The sequence below is a fragment of the Astyanax mexicanus genome, chromosome 6 (genome assembly GCF_023375975.1).
Source record: "Astyanax mexicanus isolate ESR-SI-001 chromosome 6, AstMex3_surface, whole genome shotgun sequence".
Lineage (NCBI taxonomy): Eukaryota > Metazoa > Chordata > Actinopteri > Characiformes > Acestrorhamphidae > Astyanax > Astyanax mexicanus.
The window spans coordinates 12,557,573-12,576,473 of record NC_064413.1 but is presented as its reverse complement, the minus strand read 5'-3'; the positions used below and the strand labels follow the sequence as shown (position 1 = coordinate 12,576,473).

At 38.6% G+C, this 18,901-nt stretch overlaps 1 protein-coding gene across 1 annotated transcript; it reads right to left on the bottom strand.

The window, feature by feature from the left end:
* Positions 1-2,200: 2,200 nt before the first annotated feature.
* naglu (N-acetylglucosaminidase, alpha) lies at positions 2,201-17,345 on the bottom strand. The gene is made up of 7 exons (XM_007236352.4): positions 16,828-17,345; positions 10,446-10,593; positions 9,142-9,288; positions 8,832-8,917; positions 8,494-8,750; positions 6,134-6,861; positions 2,201-5,618 (listed from the first exon to the last, which is right to left on the bottom strand). Exons 1-7 carry the CDS (start codon positions 17,235-17,237, stop codon positions 5,139-5,141), a joined length of 2,256 nt encoding a protein of 751 aa, XP_007236414.1. The 5' UTR covers positions 17,238-17,345; the 3' UTR covers positions 2,201-5,138.
* Positions 17,346-18,901: the final 1,556 nt, after the last annotated feature.

The following is an 18,901-nucleotide window of genomic DNA, read 5'->3' as shown; positions in this document are numbered from 1 at the left end:
CCTTCATCCCAGTTCAGTTTCTAACCTATCCTGGCTGGATATTTTTGGGTGGTGTGTGTGGACAATATATCTTTATTTTGTTTTGAAATACTGTATTGATTTTTAAAAGTACAGTATCTATTGTAATGACTAGTTTAATTGTAATGATTGGTGGCAGACAGTAGACATTTTGTATTGTGTTTAAACCTCGATCACTAGATAGCAGTGTTGTACTCTGTTATTAGATCCCACTATTCTGATTTAAAAAGAATAGCACATAAGCTCTCTTTTATTTAGAAAATTAATACAAGCTCTCTATTTACATTATTATATACCATTATTTTAAATACCAATTCAATTCCAAATTGCAAAGTACCACACATCTCTAACTGCTGACTTTTTCTCATAGACATACAAATCCACACCCCTATCCCATCTACAGTGGTATGAAAAAGTTTGTGCACTCCTGATAATTATCATAATTTACCCTTTATAAATCATTGGTTGTTCAGATCAGCAATTTCAGTTAAATATATCATATAGCAGATGAATACAATATTATTTGAGAAGCAAAAAAGACATTTGTAGGATTTACAGACAGTGCGCAATAATTATTTAAACTAAATTAGGCAGGTGCATAAATTTGGACACCCTTGTCGTGTTATTGATTTTAATATTTTTAGCACTAATTATTAGGACACAAACTTTGTTCGGTAAGCTCATTGACCCTTGAACTATATATACAGGTGAATCTAATTACGAGAAAGTGTTAATGTTGCCAATTGCACGGTTTCCTCCTTCTTGCATCTTCTCTGAAGAGTGACAACATAGGAGCCTCAAAACACAACTTTCAAATGACCTGAAAACTATTATTATATGATTATTCAACATCATGGTTTAGAGGAAGAATACAAAAAGCTTTCTCAAAGAAAATCTGTGATGTGATTAAAAGCAAGCTGTTCATGCTCGGAAACCATCAAACCTGATTCAACTGGAGATGTTTTGTGAACAAATTATCCAAAATATCTTCAGCGAGAAGCCAGTGTCTCATTGGAAGCTATAGGAAGAGTTTATTTCTGCAAAAGGAGGATCTACTAAATATTGATGCCTAATTTTGTTTTAATAATTATTGCAAACTTTCTGTAAATCTCAGAAACTTTATTTCACTTCTCAAACAGTAGTGTTAGTCTGTTTTTGTATGATATACAGCTCTGAAAAAATAAGATACCACTTAAAAATGATAAGTTTCTTTTACCAAATTGAAAACCTCTGGAATATAATCAAGAGGAAGATGGATGATCACAAGCCATCAAACCAAACTGAACTGCTTGAATTTTTACACCAGGAGTGACAAAGTTATCTAAAAGCAGTGTGTAAGATTGGTGGAGAAAAACATGTCAAGATGCATGAAAACTGAGATAAAAAAAAACAGGGTTATTCCACCAAGTATTGATTTCTGAACTTTATGAATATGAACCTGATTTCTTTGCATTATTTGAGGTCTGAAAGCTCTGCATCTTTTTTGTTATTTCAGCCATTTCTCATTTTCTGTAAATAAATGCTTTAAATGACAATATTTTTATTTGGAATTTGGAAGAAATGTTGTCTGTAGTTTATAGAATAAAACAACAATGTTCATTTTACTCAAACATAAACCTATAAATAGCAAAATCAGAGAAACTGATTCAGAAACTGAAGTGGTCTCTTAATTCTTTCTAAAACCAGTGGTCATTAATGTATAAAATTCATAACCCCGAAAGGAAATTGTCTCATTACAGAGGAAAAAATAATACAGTAAAATACATCATATAACCCACAAATTGAACCATTATTGGTTTTACTGTATATTCTTCACAGGTTGTCTTTTAAAGAACAAATATGTTTGATCACTTTGTGTGGAAATTTTCAAAGAACACCCTGGTCACATATATATTGTTTCATTTAGGTTATTAATCATCATTTGCTCCTATGATGTCTTTGAATTGTACAGTTTAAAATTCATTCTTAGCAAAAATTGATACAACGATTAATTAAGATTATCAGATTATTTAATTAATTAGATGATCTTTTAAACTTGAAACATCAGAAATACTTAATAAATACATTCTGTGGAATCTTTAACATAGCGGTGTTATTTTCTAGAAGGATAAAAACCTGTTAGAACAACAATGGGTATAAAAAGAGTGAATGTTCTAGAAGGCATAATAAAGACTGACATGAGCAGTATGAAAAGAATGGTTTTATTCAACAGGATATAAAAATAGCATTTCATTTCAGCACGTTCTATTCACATTCAAACAGGTTCCTGACAATTACAGAAATAACCACAATTACTTACAGTCCCAGACTAAAGTATTCAAAGACAGACAGGCACTCGGACCCTACAGGCAGCTTCTGCTGGAGTCTTCCTCATTTCAGATTTGTTTTTATTCCATATTCTGTGGAATGTCATTGTGAAAAAGTTGATTTTAGATACTTTTATTTGTAAGTTTGTGCATTTCATGTTCTTTTGTGCTTCTGTAAAAATCTGGCAAAGTGTACAATTAAAAATACAAAACAGTATGCTTTATAAACAGTAATACAAAAAACACAGTACCTATTTTTAAAAATAGAATGATCCTGAAGAATAGAGGCCACTGAGTACACAATTACATAAAATCCAATATCCTAACCTTCAACACACAGTAGTGCTTCATTTGTTATGTACATGTGCTTAAGACAGACACTTTAATTCTAGAAAAATACATATTCATTTTAAAATTCCATATTCAAATAATCAATATTTTCCACACAATCAGAAATACAAAAAATTATTTACAGTATTAAAACAATCGCAACACTAAATGCAATGTGGCATCACATTTAAAACTTTCACCTGAAAATTCAAAAATGGAATCTGATTCAGAAACCTCAACTTTACACTTTAAACTCTGAATTACAAACATTTTCTTCTAAATGCAGTTGAGCATCATCATGGTCAGATTGGGTTCAGCTACAACAAGCCTCAGCAAACACATGCACTCACAAATGTGTTCATAATCAGGTTCCTGCAGTAACGTAAACAGCACACACCGGTTTCTTACATCAAGAGTAAGATGTAAAAATCTGACCATCACTTTAGATAAACAGAGTTTATTGGCTGTTTGCACAGAAAAAAATAAATAAAAAATAATGAATACCTGACTCATGTAAACTCTGCATTACCCATTAAGTTCATGTGAATGCATTAATCAGATTTCTAAAAAAACTCTGATGTACTGAAATAATCAGATTAAGAAGTGCATGTAAGTATGATATCAGTAGGAAAACTCAGCACCTAGACTGACTGACTTCTAGAAGCTCATAGAAGCTTATAGAAGTGGCCAGAGTCAGAGAGTACAGGACCCGGTACACAAACACACATGCAAACATATTTTTACCATACCATATAAAACAGAAAACTGGTTTATTGGTCAAAGACAAAAGATAATAAAATAAATCTTACACAAAGAACATGATGGACAAGATTTTACCCTTAAAATCTATTCAACATATTGATATTTGTATTGATAGCTTTTAAGCTAGTATAAATTCAGGATCATTAGTATCATCAAATTTTACCATATTAGCATTCAAGTGCCAATACTGCCCCCTTGTGGCCAAGTAAAAATCTTGCCAAACTCATTATTTTCTTTTATGTTTAATCTCTAAATGAGTTTGTTAATACTTTACTTACCATTTATTTTGCACTACAAGATGCACTATTAATGAATGTCTATTTTCTGGTCTATTTTCATACATAAGGCACCCCAGAGTGCTGGATGTTAATCTAGGATGACCAAAGGTCCGTATTTCCCGGGACAGGTCCGTATTTTACGTCCTGTCCTGGGCATCCTGGGTTTTTTTTTCAGAAAGTGAGGAAATGTCTTGGTTTTTAAATTACCTTCATTGGACCAGAGAGCAATAGACAGCATGACTATCAGCATGGAGCCCTCCCTCCCCCCTTCCGGCAGTCTCACAGTAAGAGCACACCCACAACGCTCCACCCCCCGCTACCAGGTGTCCTGGTTTACCCAAATGAAAATATGGTCACCCTAGTTAATCTACACAGATTTTCTCCTGAAAACTGTTTATTTGGGTGAGTAAAGCACTTCCGTTTATTTACAGTAAGCTTAGATTTCCAGATTTCTACTGAGGCTAGGTGAAGCAGCATTAGCAGCAAAACCTAGCCGCTGTTAGTGCAAGTAAATGCCGCCCGACAGCGCTATACTGAGGAACCCAGAGTGTTTCGCTAAGCCAAAGTGATATAAGATAGTGGTTCGTCTCATGTACCTTGTTTTAACACTGTAATCACACAGGCCACAGTTCGATATACTTGCTTCTGAACAGCGAAAGAGCTAGTGCTTTGCATGATTAATGGGTAATTTTAATTATGCTTCAGCAGTGTTAGCCGTGGTTAGCAGCAGGCCCATAATACCTCTGGACGGTGAAAGAGCTAGCGCTCAGTGCGGTAAGTGGCTTATGCTAATGCTGCTCCAGCAGTGCTAATCAGGGTTAGCAGCTGGCTACAGGCCGACAATACTCACCACCTCTGAATGAGAAAAGAGCTAGCGCTTAGTACGGTTAGCAGATCATGCTAATACTGCTGGAGAACTAAACTGAAACTCCTGCATAATGCTGTACTTTAGTGAAGGGGCTTTACTGCTCCTTACAACCTAACTGGTAAAATTCATACATAAGGTGCTTATAAGGGATTATAAGGCGCACTGATCATTTTTGAAAAATTTAAAGGATTTTAAGTGCATTTTATAGTGCAAAAAAATACGGTAATCTGCATTATGACCTGAAATTTGTAGAGTTTGCGAGGCTTACATGAATATTAAAATAAAAAGATTTTATAATATATGAATGAGCCCATGGGTCAAGTACTCTGACTCATTCCAGCTCAGCTGAACCCAACCTGACAATCACATCACATCACATGACTCACATTTCTCCTGACAGGAGTCCATAACCTATACTGCACAGAGCTAGTACTGATTCATAGTAATCTCAAAAGTGATCCTCATGGCTAATCACGCCATCAGATTTGATGCTGTTGTTTTGTGCTTGATACGAGTACATGTTGGCACTCTGATAAAGTGTTTTGAGTTCATTCTATGATGAAAAAGACCTGTGTGTTACTTTAATCTCTTCAGCGCGTGTGGGTAATACTTGAGAAAGATCAGCCGGGCGATTTCATAAGTGTCCCCTCTCGGTTTGGAAGGGTATTTTCTCTGGTTGTAGACAAAACCGTTCTCCACCTGGAACACAGCCTGGTTAAACGTGTCCTGCTTGAACGGACGGCCCCGGTCCAGACACTCCACGAGTGTGTTCACAAACAAGCCCCAGCGCTGCAGGTAGTAGTCCTCCATGAGCCCCGCCCAGTCCTTGTTGGCGTAGTCGAGGATTTCTCCGTCGGGTCCCCAGAGCGTGATCTGATTGCGAGCGTTTATGTCGTACAGCTGAGCTTCCTGCTCATCGAGGCCAAATGAGCGTGCCTGCTCTAGCCACACCCCCAAAAGAAAGTGTTGGTCGCTGGAGAGGAGACGGTCCAGTTCAGGTATCAGGTCGTAAACAAGCACGCCACCGGCCACCAGGAGTTCTGGAAGCTTCTGAGCCTGAGAGTAAATAAAATATAATATAACAGAATATAACAGAATATTATAAAATAAAACAGAATATTAAAACAAAGACTGGAATTTTCGCACATGCACTTGCATGCGGTTTCAATTTAAAGCTAATGTCCATACATTTTGGGATTTAGGGCCCCCTCTGGTGAGAATGGGTAATTGTACTGAGCATGTAGAAGTATCATGTGGGTGGGTGTGATGCGATCTCCTTTCAGAACAAATGAATCTGATTCTAGGTTATGTTCAGTCAGAGAGAGAGAGAGCGCTCAGTCAGAAACTTAACACTTTGTTTTCACTCTGAGTGAATAAGCTTCTGAAGTCAAGTTTGCTGTTTTGTATGGTTAGTGGTGTTTGTTAACTCAGCTGTGTTGTTGTGCTAATAACTATTTACTATATGAGCCTCAGATAGAGAGAAGTGGCTAAATACATCACATAGCTGTACACCAAACAACCATAACATTTTTATTGCACATTCAAACAACTAGTAGACAGATAAATCTTACCTGGAAGGAGTCTCTTATTTCTTTGTAGAATTCAAAAGCAAGTAGTTGAAGAGCCTGCCGTGTCACATCCACCAGATCGTACCGGAAGGTTTCAACTGAAACCAGAGACGGAGCAGCTTCAAACAGCAGCTTCCACGCCTCATAAAGATCAGCCGGGTCATACCACACATCAGTCTTCAACTTCAACGATGGTCGTCGCACCAGCGGATCCCGGTTGTGGTTTTTGTAGCCGGGGATGGTGCAGTTGTACACACTTCGGAACAGGAGGCGCCAAGCGGCTGTTAGACTCTCGTTCATGTTGCCGTAGCGACGGGAAGCGTACAGCGACGCCCATTTCACCAAGTTAACAGGTTCCTTGCGCCAGGCCATCTCAGACATCAGCTCGTAGACCACCGGGTTCTGCTCAATGCCCTCTGGGGCCATGCCCAGGCCCACAAGTGTGGAGTTCGGAAAGCGGAGGGCCTCAAATGGGCCCAGGTTAACACTCTCTACTGTCCCAAAAAGGTTACGGTTTCCCCCAAAATTGTGCAGCATACACCAGATGAAGGGCTGCCCGTAGAATGACTGAGTGAAAGAGTAAGCAGGCACAGAGTCTGCAAACAGGTCCAGCACGATCATGCGACCCAGCGGGACCCCATGCAACAGGGCCTTCACCTGTGGAGGCTTCCAAAAGTCAGGCTCATTGATAAACAGCCAGGCCTGCATCAGCCAAACCGCCTGAGGGTCCACTGCCAAAAATAGACAAGAGAAGAACACAGTGAGGAAGGAAGCCAGTTACCCAGTAATCGCTGGTGATGTATGTGAGCAGGGTGTGGGACTAACACAGTTCTGATTACACTTCAGATGAGAAACAGACAGTCTGGTGTTGAGGACCCCGACAGTGTCCCAGAATTGCCGGCAGGTCAGTTCTGGGTTATGAAACTAGAGCAATTACAATCAGACACGCCGTGGACTGTGCAGAGCACTGGAGCATTAATTGAGGCCGGCTTCTACATGGCAGCTAAGACACCAAACCCGTCTATGCTCGCGGCTTGAGCCACCAAAGCCCAAACATTAGCCACTTCTCCAGAAACATTATTCACCTCCAATGCCAAAATAATGCATCAATAGGCCAAACACTTCCACCTGAACTAAAACTAAAACAGTGTAGTAATACAGTGTGATTGCTTTGAAAAGCTAATTTTAGATTCCTTTCCTCTTTTGTTGTTGTTTGACCCAGTGGAAGGTGCCACCTTTTACTGCTACCTCACCAAGATAGGACCGAATGTTCTTAAACTAGGTTGCACTGTAGGAGTACTGTGTTAATCTTGCATGGATAAAACATATACTGACCCCTGACTGTTCATGAGCTTAGCATTAGTCACTAATCATGCTAAGAGCTAGCTCTTTTGCCGTTCTGCCAACCGCAGCTAGAACTGCTGGAGCAGCATTTGCATTAGCCGCTGTTACATAATGCGCCTTATAATCAGGTGCACCATATGTATGAAAATAGATGTTCATCAATAGTGCGCCTTATAATCTGGTGTGCCTTATAGTGTGAAAATACGGTATATTAAAAGTGATATTGTGGGAGTCTGAATGTAGAACTATGGAGAGTCAGTGCTGTCAGTCAGTCAGGGGCCTGTTTGTTTTTTATTAGATTTATAGGTATTTAAGTAAAATTATTTCAAAATTACAAATAAAAAAAAATACTGCATTTAGAGCATTTACTCAAAGAAAATGAGAAATGGCTGAAATAACAAAAAAGGTACAGAGCTTTCAGACCTCAAATAATGCAAAAAAAAAAAAAAAGTTCATATTCATAAAGTTTTAAGAGCTCAGAAATCAATATTTGGTGGAATAACCCTGGTTTTTAATCACAGTTTTCATGCATCTTGACATGTTCTTCTCCTCCACTCTTTACACACTGCTTTTGGATAACATATTATATTCCAGGTGTTTTTAATTTGGTAAAATCAAAGAAATTTTTAATTTATAATAGGTCTCTTATTTTTCTCTAGAGCTGTACATTTAAGTGTTTCAGCTAAATTTCTGCTTTATTTTCCCCGCATTAGCACGGACTCCATTCCATATGCATCATCATAGCTATTACGATGTGTTTACTCTAAAAAACTTGTATCATGATAATATGATTTATGAATATGATTAACTATACAGCCCTCTGCTATCCCATGACTTTTGGCATGTCACTGAACGTTGCATATACATATGCAACGTAATTGTTCATTCTGATATTATTATGCCACAACTATGAAATATATGAATATGAATCAATTATTCATGTTTTAAGGTTTATCCATCCTGCAGTTCATTTACAGATCACAGCATAAACATTAAAAAGATGAACATTAGTGTAATACCTGAGGTCATAGTGGTGAAAATCGCATGGCTAATGGAGGAAAGGTAGGTGGGGTCAGAAGATGCAGGGGTCTGCTCATTGAAGGTGTCAGTGTTGTAGACGTGATCAGTCCCAAACAACCTAACGACCAGAGTCAGGAACATAGAGCCGATTCTCCGGAAGAGCGGGTCACGTGGATCCAGGACATAGGCACAGGAATAGCTGCAGTTAAATCTGCTCCAGGGAGCCAGCTTGGTCACATTTGCTTGGGGAAACAAGCTAAAGACAAAATCACACACGGTCACAGTCAGATTAAATCTCTGTTTTAAAGAAAGTGTTTTAAACAAATGCTCAGATTACCGGGTGATTCCATGCGGCACAATCCCTGCGAAGGCCGGCAGCACAGGAATCATTCCAAAAGCTCTCATGCGATCCAAGATCTTTAACTAGAGGATAAAAACATCAGGTCAGTTAGAACTTCACTTTAGGGTACAGGATCACTGTGCAACAGATCAGAATCTGAAATAAAAAAAAACAATACGAATATTCAAAATTTGCATTCTTCCATACAGTCGCAACACACTGATTTGGGGTTGTAGTTGAAATATTGTCCAAATTATAATAGCTAAATAAAGTATTAATAACTAAAATTAATCTAATCTTATCTTACCTGCAGAGAGAGCTGTTTTAAATGCCAGGACTGAGGCAGCGGCCCACCCCACGCAAACAGATTCCCCATCCGATTCCACGCCAGGAAAGCAGGACCTGTGAAGAACTGATTGAGCTCTGTCTGATTCAGTCCCAGAGACATATACACCTACATCAGAGAGAGAGAGAGAGAGAGAGAGAGAGAAAGAGATGTATATGTAATATACATACAGTAGTTGTGTTCCATTCTGTAGGCAGCATTTTTAGGCAACATGTGCTCCTGAGAAAAGGACTGTGCCATTCAGCCCAGCAGCATATCATCCTTCTTGGGCAGCCTCCTTATTTTACCCCCATGCACCTAATTCACTTTGCGTCCATGTAGAAACTAAAGCGAGGCAGGAGGGTACGCTGCTAAACCAAAAATCCAAGGCAGCAAGGGAGCCAGCAGAATATCCACCAGTTCCCTGAATTTACGATGAAAGCCATTTTTCTGAAAGTCATTTTCAGAAAATAAGTGCAGAATTCCCCGAGCTGTTTTACTAAAAGTTTACAGTAACTGGATTGAGGGTTATGTGCAGGACGTGGAAGGTAGCTAGATAATGGGCTTTGTTTGTTAGTTAGATTGTTAGTTATCTAGTTATTACAACTAAGTTAGTGACTGTAGAAAAATACTGTTGCGAATCTGCAGGTATTTTCTGTTTTTACTGACTGTTAAATGCGTGTGCGTGTGATTAGGATTGGGAAGAGCACGTGTTGTAAAGATCACTGTGTGTGAGAGAAGATGAGGATAGGGGGCTCAATGTGTGTGTGTGTTCAGCCTAAGTAACATGCATCCTGTGGCTGGTTGTGTAGTCCATCATGCCCAGTCGTGCAGTGTGTGCTATATTTAGTTCAGATTCTATAAAAATTAGCTATTAGTTGTTTAGTGTAATATGTCCAATCAGTTTAGAATCTTTAAAAGTTGTGTACTGTATCCATGGCTTAAGACGCAACTGTCAGACTTTGAGGAAGACGTCACTGCAAGATGTTTGTTTTAGCCACCAAAACCTTAGTTTGCAGTGGCGTAGTGAACAAAAAACCTGGACTGCTACCTACAAAAACTACACTGTCTTTAGTGACAACTCCAGGCTCTGTTTAGGAGTCTTGTAGTGAGGCCTTCAATGCTTCAAGCCTTCAGCCCGTCTCAGACAGACAAACACTTTTTTGTTGAGCATTTATGGGTCTAGCTGGCATGCTAACTTTTTAATGCAATTTACTGAAAGTGAAAGTGAACAGTGATTACTGATATGCTTATACAGATTAATGTCTGTATGGGAGTCACCTCACCTCTTGCCATAATGCCTCCTGCCCTAAGAATGCCAGAGGCAAATTGATGCCATTCAGCGCCATCCAGTCGATCTCTCTCTGCCATCTGGGCCAGTCCCACCACACCATAGAGTAGCTCGAAGTGCAGACGTTCTGATAGTACCTGAACCTGCATAAACACACAAACAGACAAAACAAAAACACAAACAAACATGAGACTGAGATGGTAATGGACCAATATCCAGTTAGTTCCATAAGTATTTAGACAGTCAAATTTTTTTTCTTTGCATCTCCACACAATTCAACATTAAATATGTAATAAAAATATCACATTAACCATTCAACAAATCAAAGGCGTTTTAACACAGTCCTTCCTTTTTCACAGACTAAATAATAATTAGACACTTAACTGAAGAGCAGTTTCTTTAGAATGATGTGCCATTACCTCATTATTTCATGATGCATTCAGGAAATAAAAAGTCTGGTGTTGATTCCAAGTGTTTGAATTAATCTTTACATGTAAAATGTCATTACAAAACATTACCAAATACAGTTTTGTGTTTTGAAGGGTGTGATTGGAGATAACCACACCTTCACACTCTTATTCTTAATTGTATATACATATACAGTTATTATTTTTAATGTTCACTTAATAATTCACTTAATAACTTTATGATCTTTGCTTTTAACTGACACAATGACAAAAGGCTTTGGAGGTTGTTTGTACTTTGTAGTGCAGAGTGTGAAGGTGTGGTTCAGTTTAAACCCTGACAAATAGAAAGCAGTATTGTTTCGAGAATCAATGCAAATGGCAAAACATAATATTGAGATATTTCAAGATATTGAGATGTTAATATAAAATTATGAAACATGTAAAATGCATCCAGTTTTAAACTCTAATTACGGTACATAATAAATAAAAGCAAAATGTATGTGAAAGAATATGCTTTTTTTGTACAATTACTGACTTTATTTTTGAAAAATTTAAATAGAATATTACAGAACGTACAGCACCTTAAAATTAGAAATTATATCGGTGAGAGTTTTCATATTCTACTGCAGCCAAATATGCTCAGGTAATCTCCCTCTACTGCACATTTCATAATCATCAGTCTATAGGTTAGAGGTGCAGTATGAATGTTTATACGTACTGTAATTCCCAGGCTTGCAGTGTATGCGTGTGTGTCTGTGTTTGTGTGTCACGTGGGGGGGCATAGCGCATGACTGCCCATGTGAATCTAATGAGACAAACACACAACCAGAAGAATCTAAAAGCTTCGTCCACTACGCAAGTGTCCACTGCACTCCCAGCGAACAATGGCAAAGCGGAGCACCAACAATGCACCATTTTTCATGGGCCTATGAGCTGCACAGAACAGCACAGACTGCCCTGCATAAAACATATACGATAAACAAACGTGAGAGGATCAATGGACAATTAATGGTTTGTTCATTTTTAAGTTTTAATGCTTTTGTCTAGAGTCAGCAATATCTCAGCAATACAGTAAGCAACTGGGTAAATAGCTTCTTTGTTATATTAATGATTTAATGAAGCAGCAGAGACAGCATTTGTTCATATATGTGGTTATTACTGTTATCTGGCTAATATATCAGATAAAACTTCACCTTATCAGCAGATTAGCTCAAATAAAAGAAGTATATTTGAAAGCTGGGTCGGATCGGGACCGGATCACACTCTCACCAAAAGCAACTGCTCCAGAGTTTGTTTGGGACCGCACACCTGCTCAATCGAATCGCACTTAAGGGTACAAACGAACCAGAGTTTGTTTTAACCGGACCAAATAGTGCTCGTGTGAAAAGGCACCTTAAGGAGAACATCGGGGTGAAATGGACTTTGGGTGTAGTAAAATATGTTAATGAATACATTCACCCCACTCACTCCATTCCATTCACCCCAGCATTCCGAAATACAGCTCTTTTAGCCGATGCTCCTAACAGGCTTACAATGCTAGTTATAGGGTAATAGCACTGACCACGCAAAAAAATATATATTTTTTACACCAACAACAAGCTCAAAGTAGTTCCACACTTCATGGGTAGAATTCTGAGATCCCTGACTTTTAGAACAAGGGACTGAGACACAGGTAGTAAAAAAAAAAAAAAACAATGTTTATACACACAGTACCTTGAGGTAGTTCTTGAAGCACCAACATACTTAAACTAAGTCACGATAATTGGACTGATGAGCATCAACGAATAGGAAGGAAAGGGGAACAGACTGCAAAATTAATTCAGTGGAAATGCACTCATTACAGCTGTTGCTGAAAATATTATATTTCTGCATTTCCTTGCAAAGATTTAGGGTCTTATTTAGTAGTAAAATATTGTTTTAGTGCGAAGGTCTCATTCCATATTTTTTAATTAATTTTAAAACGTGTAGTTGTGGCCTCTAGTATGAATAAATGAATGCCATGTGAGTTTTTTGTGAAAAAAAGTGCTTAGGTGTTTCTATTTAGCCTTACTTTAGATCACTGAATTACTGGTCTGTGAAGATGAATATTCATACATGCGAATATATCGCCTCTGATTCTATGCCCAAGTTCGCTTGATCGGTTGGGCCAGAGCACAATTCAGTTAGATTCAGGTACAGTATGAATCCAGTGTGAGCACTGTCCATGCCAAACACATCTGTTGTCTCTGTAACAGTCTTCACATGAGCCTTTTTTCTGGGCCGGGTACACCTTCTCTGCAGGTTCGGTATGCTTGATCATGTTTGAAAGCTGCTTTTAAGCTGCTTTTAGCATGAAAGCCTCGTAAACCATATCTATTTGCACCTTTACAGTGACATATTATTCTACCCTGTGTTTAAAATAAGTCAGCTGCTCTATAATCTGATATGTTTCACTTTTGCTTTAAGACACCACAGAATGGAAAACAGCCAACAGGACCTGAGGTCCTTTTTATGAGAACTGCGTCTGTAAGATAGCAATGAACGTCTGACTGTTGCCTGGTGTCTAGGTTCAATTCAGTCACTGGGGCAACTGTTTTCTGCTGCCAAGATAGCAATAAGCCCCAAAAATTGCATAGTGCATACTGGCTGTGTCTTTCCCCCATTTACTAATTTCCTCCATTTCAGGTCCTCCTGAAATTGGTGGTCTGGGGCTGACTTCAAAATTAACAAATCTGTCGTTGTGCCGTGTATTCCCACATCCAAAACGACTCCAGAATATGCCACATTTGTAAAAATGTAAAAAATGTATTTAAAAAAACCCTTCAAACTAAATTTTCTTTGTGATTACGTAAGCAGCCTCAGGTCCGGATTCTTAACCTGAAAGTGTGTGGGGGGGGGGGGTGCTCAGTGTGCGTACTCCCTTAAAGCACTATAAAACTTTGTTCCATCCTGTTGTCATTGATGTGGGCTGCATCACCCTAAACTTGACACTGATTGGTTTGTAGAATTTTGTAAGTTCCAGAACTTGCCTATCGAGGTGTTGTACCAAATTCTGCCCCTGCCAGAATACACCACCTTTGAATGAACACAACAGGTTACCGTTTGACAGCTTTTAGCTTTTCAGTTTTTTTTGACAATAGCCTGCCTCACCTTCCTGTAACTTGTTTGACCATAAAACCATTTAACCATTAAAAATACTTTCACAATACAAAGTAACTAAACCATGGTTCCGTTGATCCAGATGGAGAACATATTTTTTGGGGGTAAGATGAAATATTGATCTTTTTGTCTGGAATGTGTTTTGAGCCTTTTCACACCTGTGATTTTAGCTTGGTCTAAACTGATAAGTCACAAGATTTTAACAAAAACGGTCAGAAGATGCTGCATTAGTGACGTGTTGCTGCTGAATACCAAAAATATGGCCTGTACAGTTTTAGTACCAATTATACATAAACATACACTGAAATGCCAAATATCATAGGATAGCACTATGCAAATTAGTAATAAAGTTTTAGCTTAGCGGACGACTTGGGTAGGTTCACACCAAATGGGGTGATGTCTTGTGAATGAGGCTAAACCCTGGCTAGAATGCTCATTGCAAGGCAATGTAAATGAACGTTCGAGAAAGACCTGACTGATTTGAGTAGCTCCCAAATAGGAGTGATTTTCCATTTCTAAAGCTTTTTAACATTCCTAAATCCTTATCACGAGTGTACCAGGACTACATCACGAAAGACACTACCACCTACAGTGGACAGTGCAGTGGGTGGTAATGATTGTGGCTGAATCTAATGTGTCCTCCCTGAGCTGAACTGTGTGTTACAGCAGGTGCAGCACTAAACCACACTTTAGTACACTTAAGTATAGCATGCAAAACCTCTGCCCGAGTGAACAGAGTCATTCACAGTGATTATCCACCTGATGTGAGTGTGATACAAGCTGTAAAAGTACTTTGGATAGTCATATATTTTAAGGCTCTGGTTATTTGTTTCCATCTCCAATCTGGGAAATAGATGATTATGTCTGCTGGTACATAAATCATTTTCAGTGTTTGATAAATATTTTTTTCAATTGCACTTAAAAATATATATATTTAGGCTATTTTATTTATGCAATGATAAAAAAAATGAAAAGATTATACTGTGATATTCTGTTATAAAATGATAAACAAAAAATGCATGGATTTTCACCATAAATCCACGATTTAACATGCCTTTTGATTATTAATAGGGAGAGGTCAGGGAAAAGTTATACAATTACACGTATATGACATGATTATATGTGATCTTGCATCTTGCGATGTGACTATATCAACATTGCATCATATTGTGATACTTTTTTCCCGATACAATATATCGGTTTCCAAAAACTCAGCATACATTTTTTTTATTAACAGTTTACATGTAACAATTGCCATCAGAAGTGGTTTGTTGTGTTACTTTGTGACCCTGCCCACTGAAGCAGTGTTGTAGAGTGTTGCAGTGAACTCTTATATTGCTCATAATTTATAAATATAATACTGTGTTTTAGTACTCTGCAATATTGTTAAAAAAATAATAATAATCTTGATATTCTTCACATATATAAGCTATTCCTGATTACGATTAATCTGGAATTACCTAAATAAATGATCTGGGTTTGCTGAAGTTTGTCAGGTCTAGGTTCAGCAACAGTATGTGCTGAAAGAATGAGGTCAGCTGACTACCTGAATATACTGAATATAGACCAGGTTATTCCATCAATGGATTTTTTTCCTTCCTGATGAACATGGGCATATTCCAAAATGATAATGCCAGGATTCATGGAGCTGGAATTGTGAAAGAGTGGTTTAGGGAGCATCAGATCATCATTTTCACACATGGATTGAGAGTTCCGGGGTTCACCACAGAGTCCAGAGCTTCATTAACATCATTAAGAATCTTTGGGATGTGATGGAGAAGGCTTTGTGCAGCGGTTGGTCAGACTCTACCATCATCAATGATGCAAGATCTTGGTAAAAATTTATGCAACACTCGATTGAAATAAATCTTGTGACATTGTAGAAGCTTATCGCAAGCAAAGCTTAAAGCAGTCCAAAAAATATTAGTGTGTGTGACCTTTTTTTTGGCCAGGTAGTGTATATAAACATACATATAGGCTGAAATGCCAAATATCATAGAATAGCCCTTTTAGTCAATTAAATTCGTCAGTAGAGTTTTAACTCAGTGGACGACTTAGGAAGGCTTGCACCTCTGTAAATTATGAGGTGATATCTTGTGAGTGAGACTGAACACTAGCTTGCATGTTCACTGCTAGGCAATGTTATTGATCAAAGTTTGAGCAAGGCCTGACTGATTTGAGGAGCTGCCAAATAGGTGCGACTCTTCTTTTCCAAAGCTGTTTAACATTCCTAAATCCTTACTGCGAGTTTACCAGGGCTACATCATGGAAGACATACAGTGTCCACCTACAGTGGACAGTGCAGTGGGTGGTAATGATCACGGCCGCTGTTATCTGGCTAGAATGGTTTAACACAGATGCACACATGCATAACCCATAGGGTAGTTCTACTTTTTTTTAAATCCCATGTGTGTTTTCTAGCTTCCTCTGGACATGGCAAAAGTAATGGGACACAAAATAATAGCTCCTGTTCCATGACATATCTGATTAAATAACTGTAGCATATGACAGTGTGTTAGTGCTGGGTGATATTGTAAAAAATATATCGATATTCTTCAAATAAATGAGTGATTCTCGATAACACACCCTACCCCAGGACAGTGGTTCAGTCCTGGTCTTGCAGACCCCCTTCCTGCACATTTAGTGTTTAGGGCTGTAAGGGGTGATCTACTAAACTTTACATTAGCTAACCTACAGAATTAGTTACTTAGTTAACTAGTTCCTTAGATAGTAGCTGCTTAGTTAGTTAGTTAATCCGGCTACACGGAGAGACAGACTAGCGCTGCTGCTGCTCCGGCAGGCGGAGTGAGAGGAGGGGAGGGACCGGCTGACCTGTGCGGGCTCTGGATCCGCAGCACGCCGGTGAGGGGAGGCAGGGGTCGCGGCAGGTCCAGCTGGTCTCCGGACCAGGACACATGGCAGTTACAGAAGTACTTCAGGTAGTTGTAGATCCCGGTCGCCGCCGCCACGCCGCTGCTCCCCACCGCCACCACCCTGTTGTTCCTGGTGGAGCGGAGCTCACACACGTCCAGCCCGCCGGCGGACAGGCTCCGGTTGACCGACACCACGAACTCCCGGGCCCGGTCCCCCAGCAGCCGCCGCAGCAGCTCCGCCACCGCCCGGGACTGAGTCTCGTCGTCCGCTGTCGCTCGGATGTTCTCCAAAGCCCCGTCTGCAGAAGCGGCGACCACCGCCAACACGACCAGCAGCGGTAACAGCGCGCTGACCCGCGCAGCAGTCATTTCCCCCGGTTCAGAGATCCCCCAAACTCAGCGCTGCAGAAATTCATATAAAACACATCCAAACTTTTCCCAGAGCCTCTGATTCACCACCGAGGAACAGGAAACACCCGCCGCGGCCAATCAAACGCGACTACGAGAAGATTTCAGCCAATCGGATCGCTCCAAAATGAAAACACGGCGGCGTCCGTCACATGATTCAAAAATCAGGAGGACTGAATAAAGAGAAAATAATCTGACATAATGAATCAACCCAGTTTAACTACAGAGGATCTTAAAAGTTTTGTGAAGCCTTTAAACTTACTGCATAATTATGTCCTAAAACATCATCAGAAGTCCTAAAAGTCGATAAAGAGAACTCAGTTCAAATATTATACTTGGTCATTTATTTATTATTGATGAGGGAATTTTAGCAGTCTAAGGGCCATTCCACCGAATGTGTGCCATTTGCTTGTTGTAAATCTTCCGAATTAAACTTACTTTTTAATCTTTTTCAACTCTGAATCAAATAACATGTATTTAACTATTCAAAACATGTACTGGTCAATCTCAGGCAGCTTAACTTAATTACACACATTTACAAAGTTTCTAAGCTGAAGAAGGTTACAAAACTCATGTGACATTTAAAAAGCATGTTTGAAAGCAACTTCACTGATTCCTTTGATTTTCTTTCAAAAGTCTTTATGTCAAAGAAATGGTTGACTGCATGTTCAAATAATTGATATTCATGAAAAAAAAATATTCATGAAAAAATCACTCCTTTTAATGGCACTAATTCCTGGTACTGGAATGAGTTTTTGTCATAGAATTAGCAAAAAAATAAAAATAGCTAAATGGCGGCTATGCTAATAGCATGAGGACACTGAGCAATCACTCTAGTGATTTTCCCAAAAATTGTATTTTAAAAATAAACCAATAAGATCTATGAATTAATTTAGGTAACAGTAGTGAGTGTTGAGATTGACCTCCTCAATCATAGTTACAATAAGATACAGAAATTCAATTTTGGTCTTTCCATGGTCTTAAGAAGAACCAGCTGATGTAATTTCCTGTTCCTGTTGTCCTGACTTGTAGAATGTTCCAGATGTTTCAGATGTTATGGTAACAGGAATGAGTGAACCCCAGGGGCCTAACTAAAATGTGTATTTTAACTTAAATATTATGGATTTATTAAGATTTAGATGGGATAAATGGGATTTAGAGTCACACAACCATGCAAAAAAAATTCATCTCTGAAGGATTTTTATAATTATATTTCATGGTAAAGTTTATAGTTAGAGAGTGGGGACAGGTAATAAATGCTATTTTTTCAGTGTTCTAAGTAGCTTTTATTTATTTTTTAATTACATCTTACTTTTGCAATTAGGTCAATGTACAAGACACTATGCTTAATAATAAAATGTATTTTAAAATATTTTGTGTGCACATTTATACATGTAATTTCCTGGGAACAGAAATGGTACCCATTCGGTGAAATGGCCCTTACGTCACATTAAGTGCTCGCTTCTGGTCCTTTCACAACATTTCGATTAGATTAAGGTCAGGACTTTGACTTGGCCCTTCTAAAACATTAACATTAAAACTAAACCTCTTCTTTGGAAAAACAACTTGGGTGCTTAAGATCATTGTCTATTGAGTTCATAAACAGATGCCCTGACATGTTTCTT

Bases quoted from the DNA above. Each gene is read 5' to 3' on its own strand.
- naglu (XM_007236352.4), bottom strand. From the start codon at position 17,237: ATGACTGCTGCGCGGGTCAGCGCGCTGTTACCGCTGCTGGTCGTGTTG. The intron at 8,918-9,141 runs GTAAGATAAGAT...TTTATCCTCTAG, and splicing joins TAAAACAGCTCTCTCTGCAG to TTAAAGATCTTGGATCGCAT. The intron at 6,862-8,493 runs GTATTACACTAA...TATTTTTGGCAG, and splicing joins TTTCACCACTATGACCTCAG to TGGACCCTCAGGCGGTTTGG.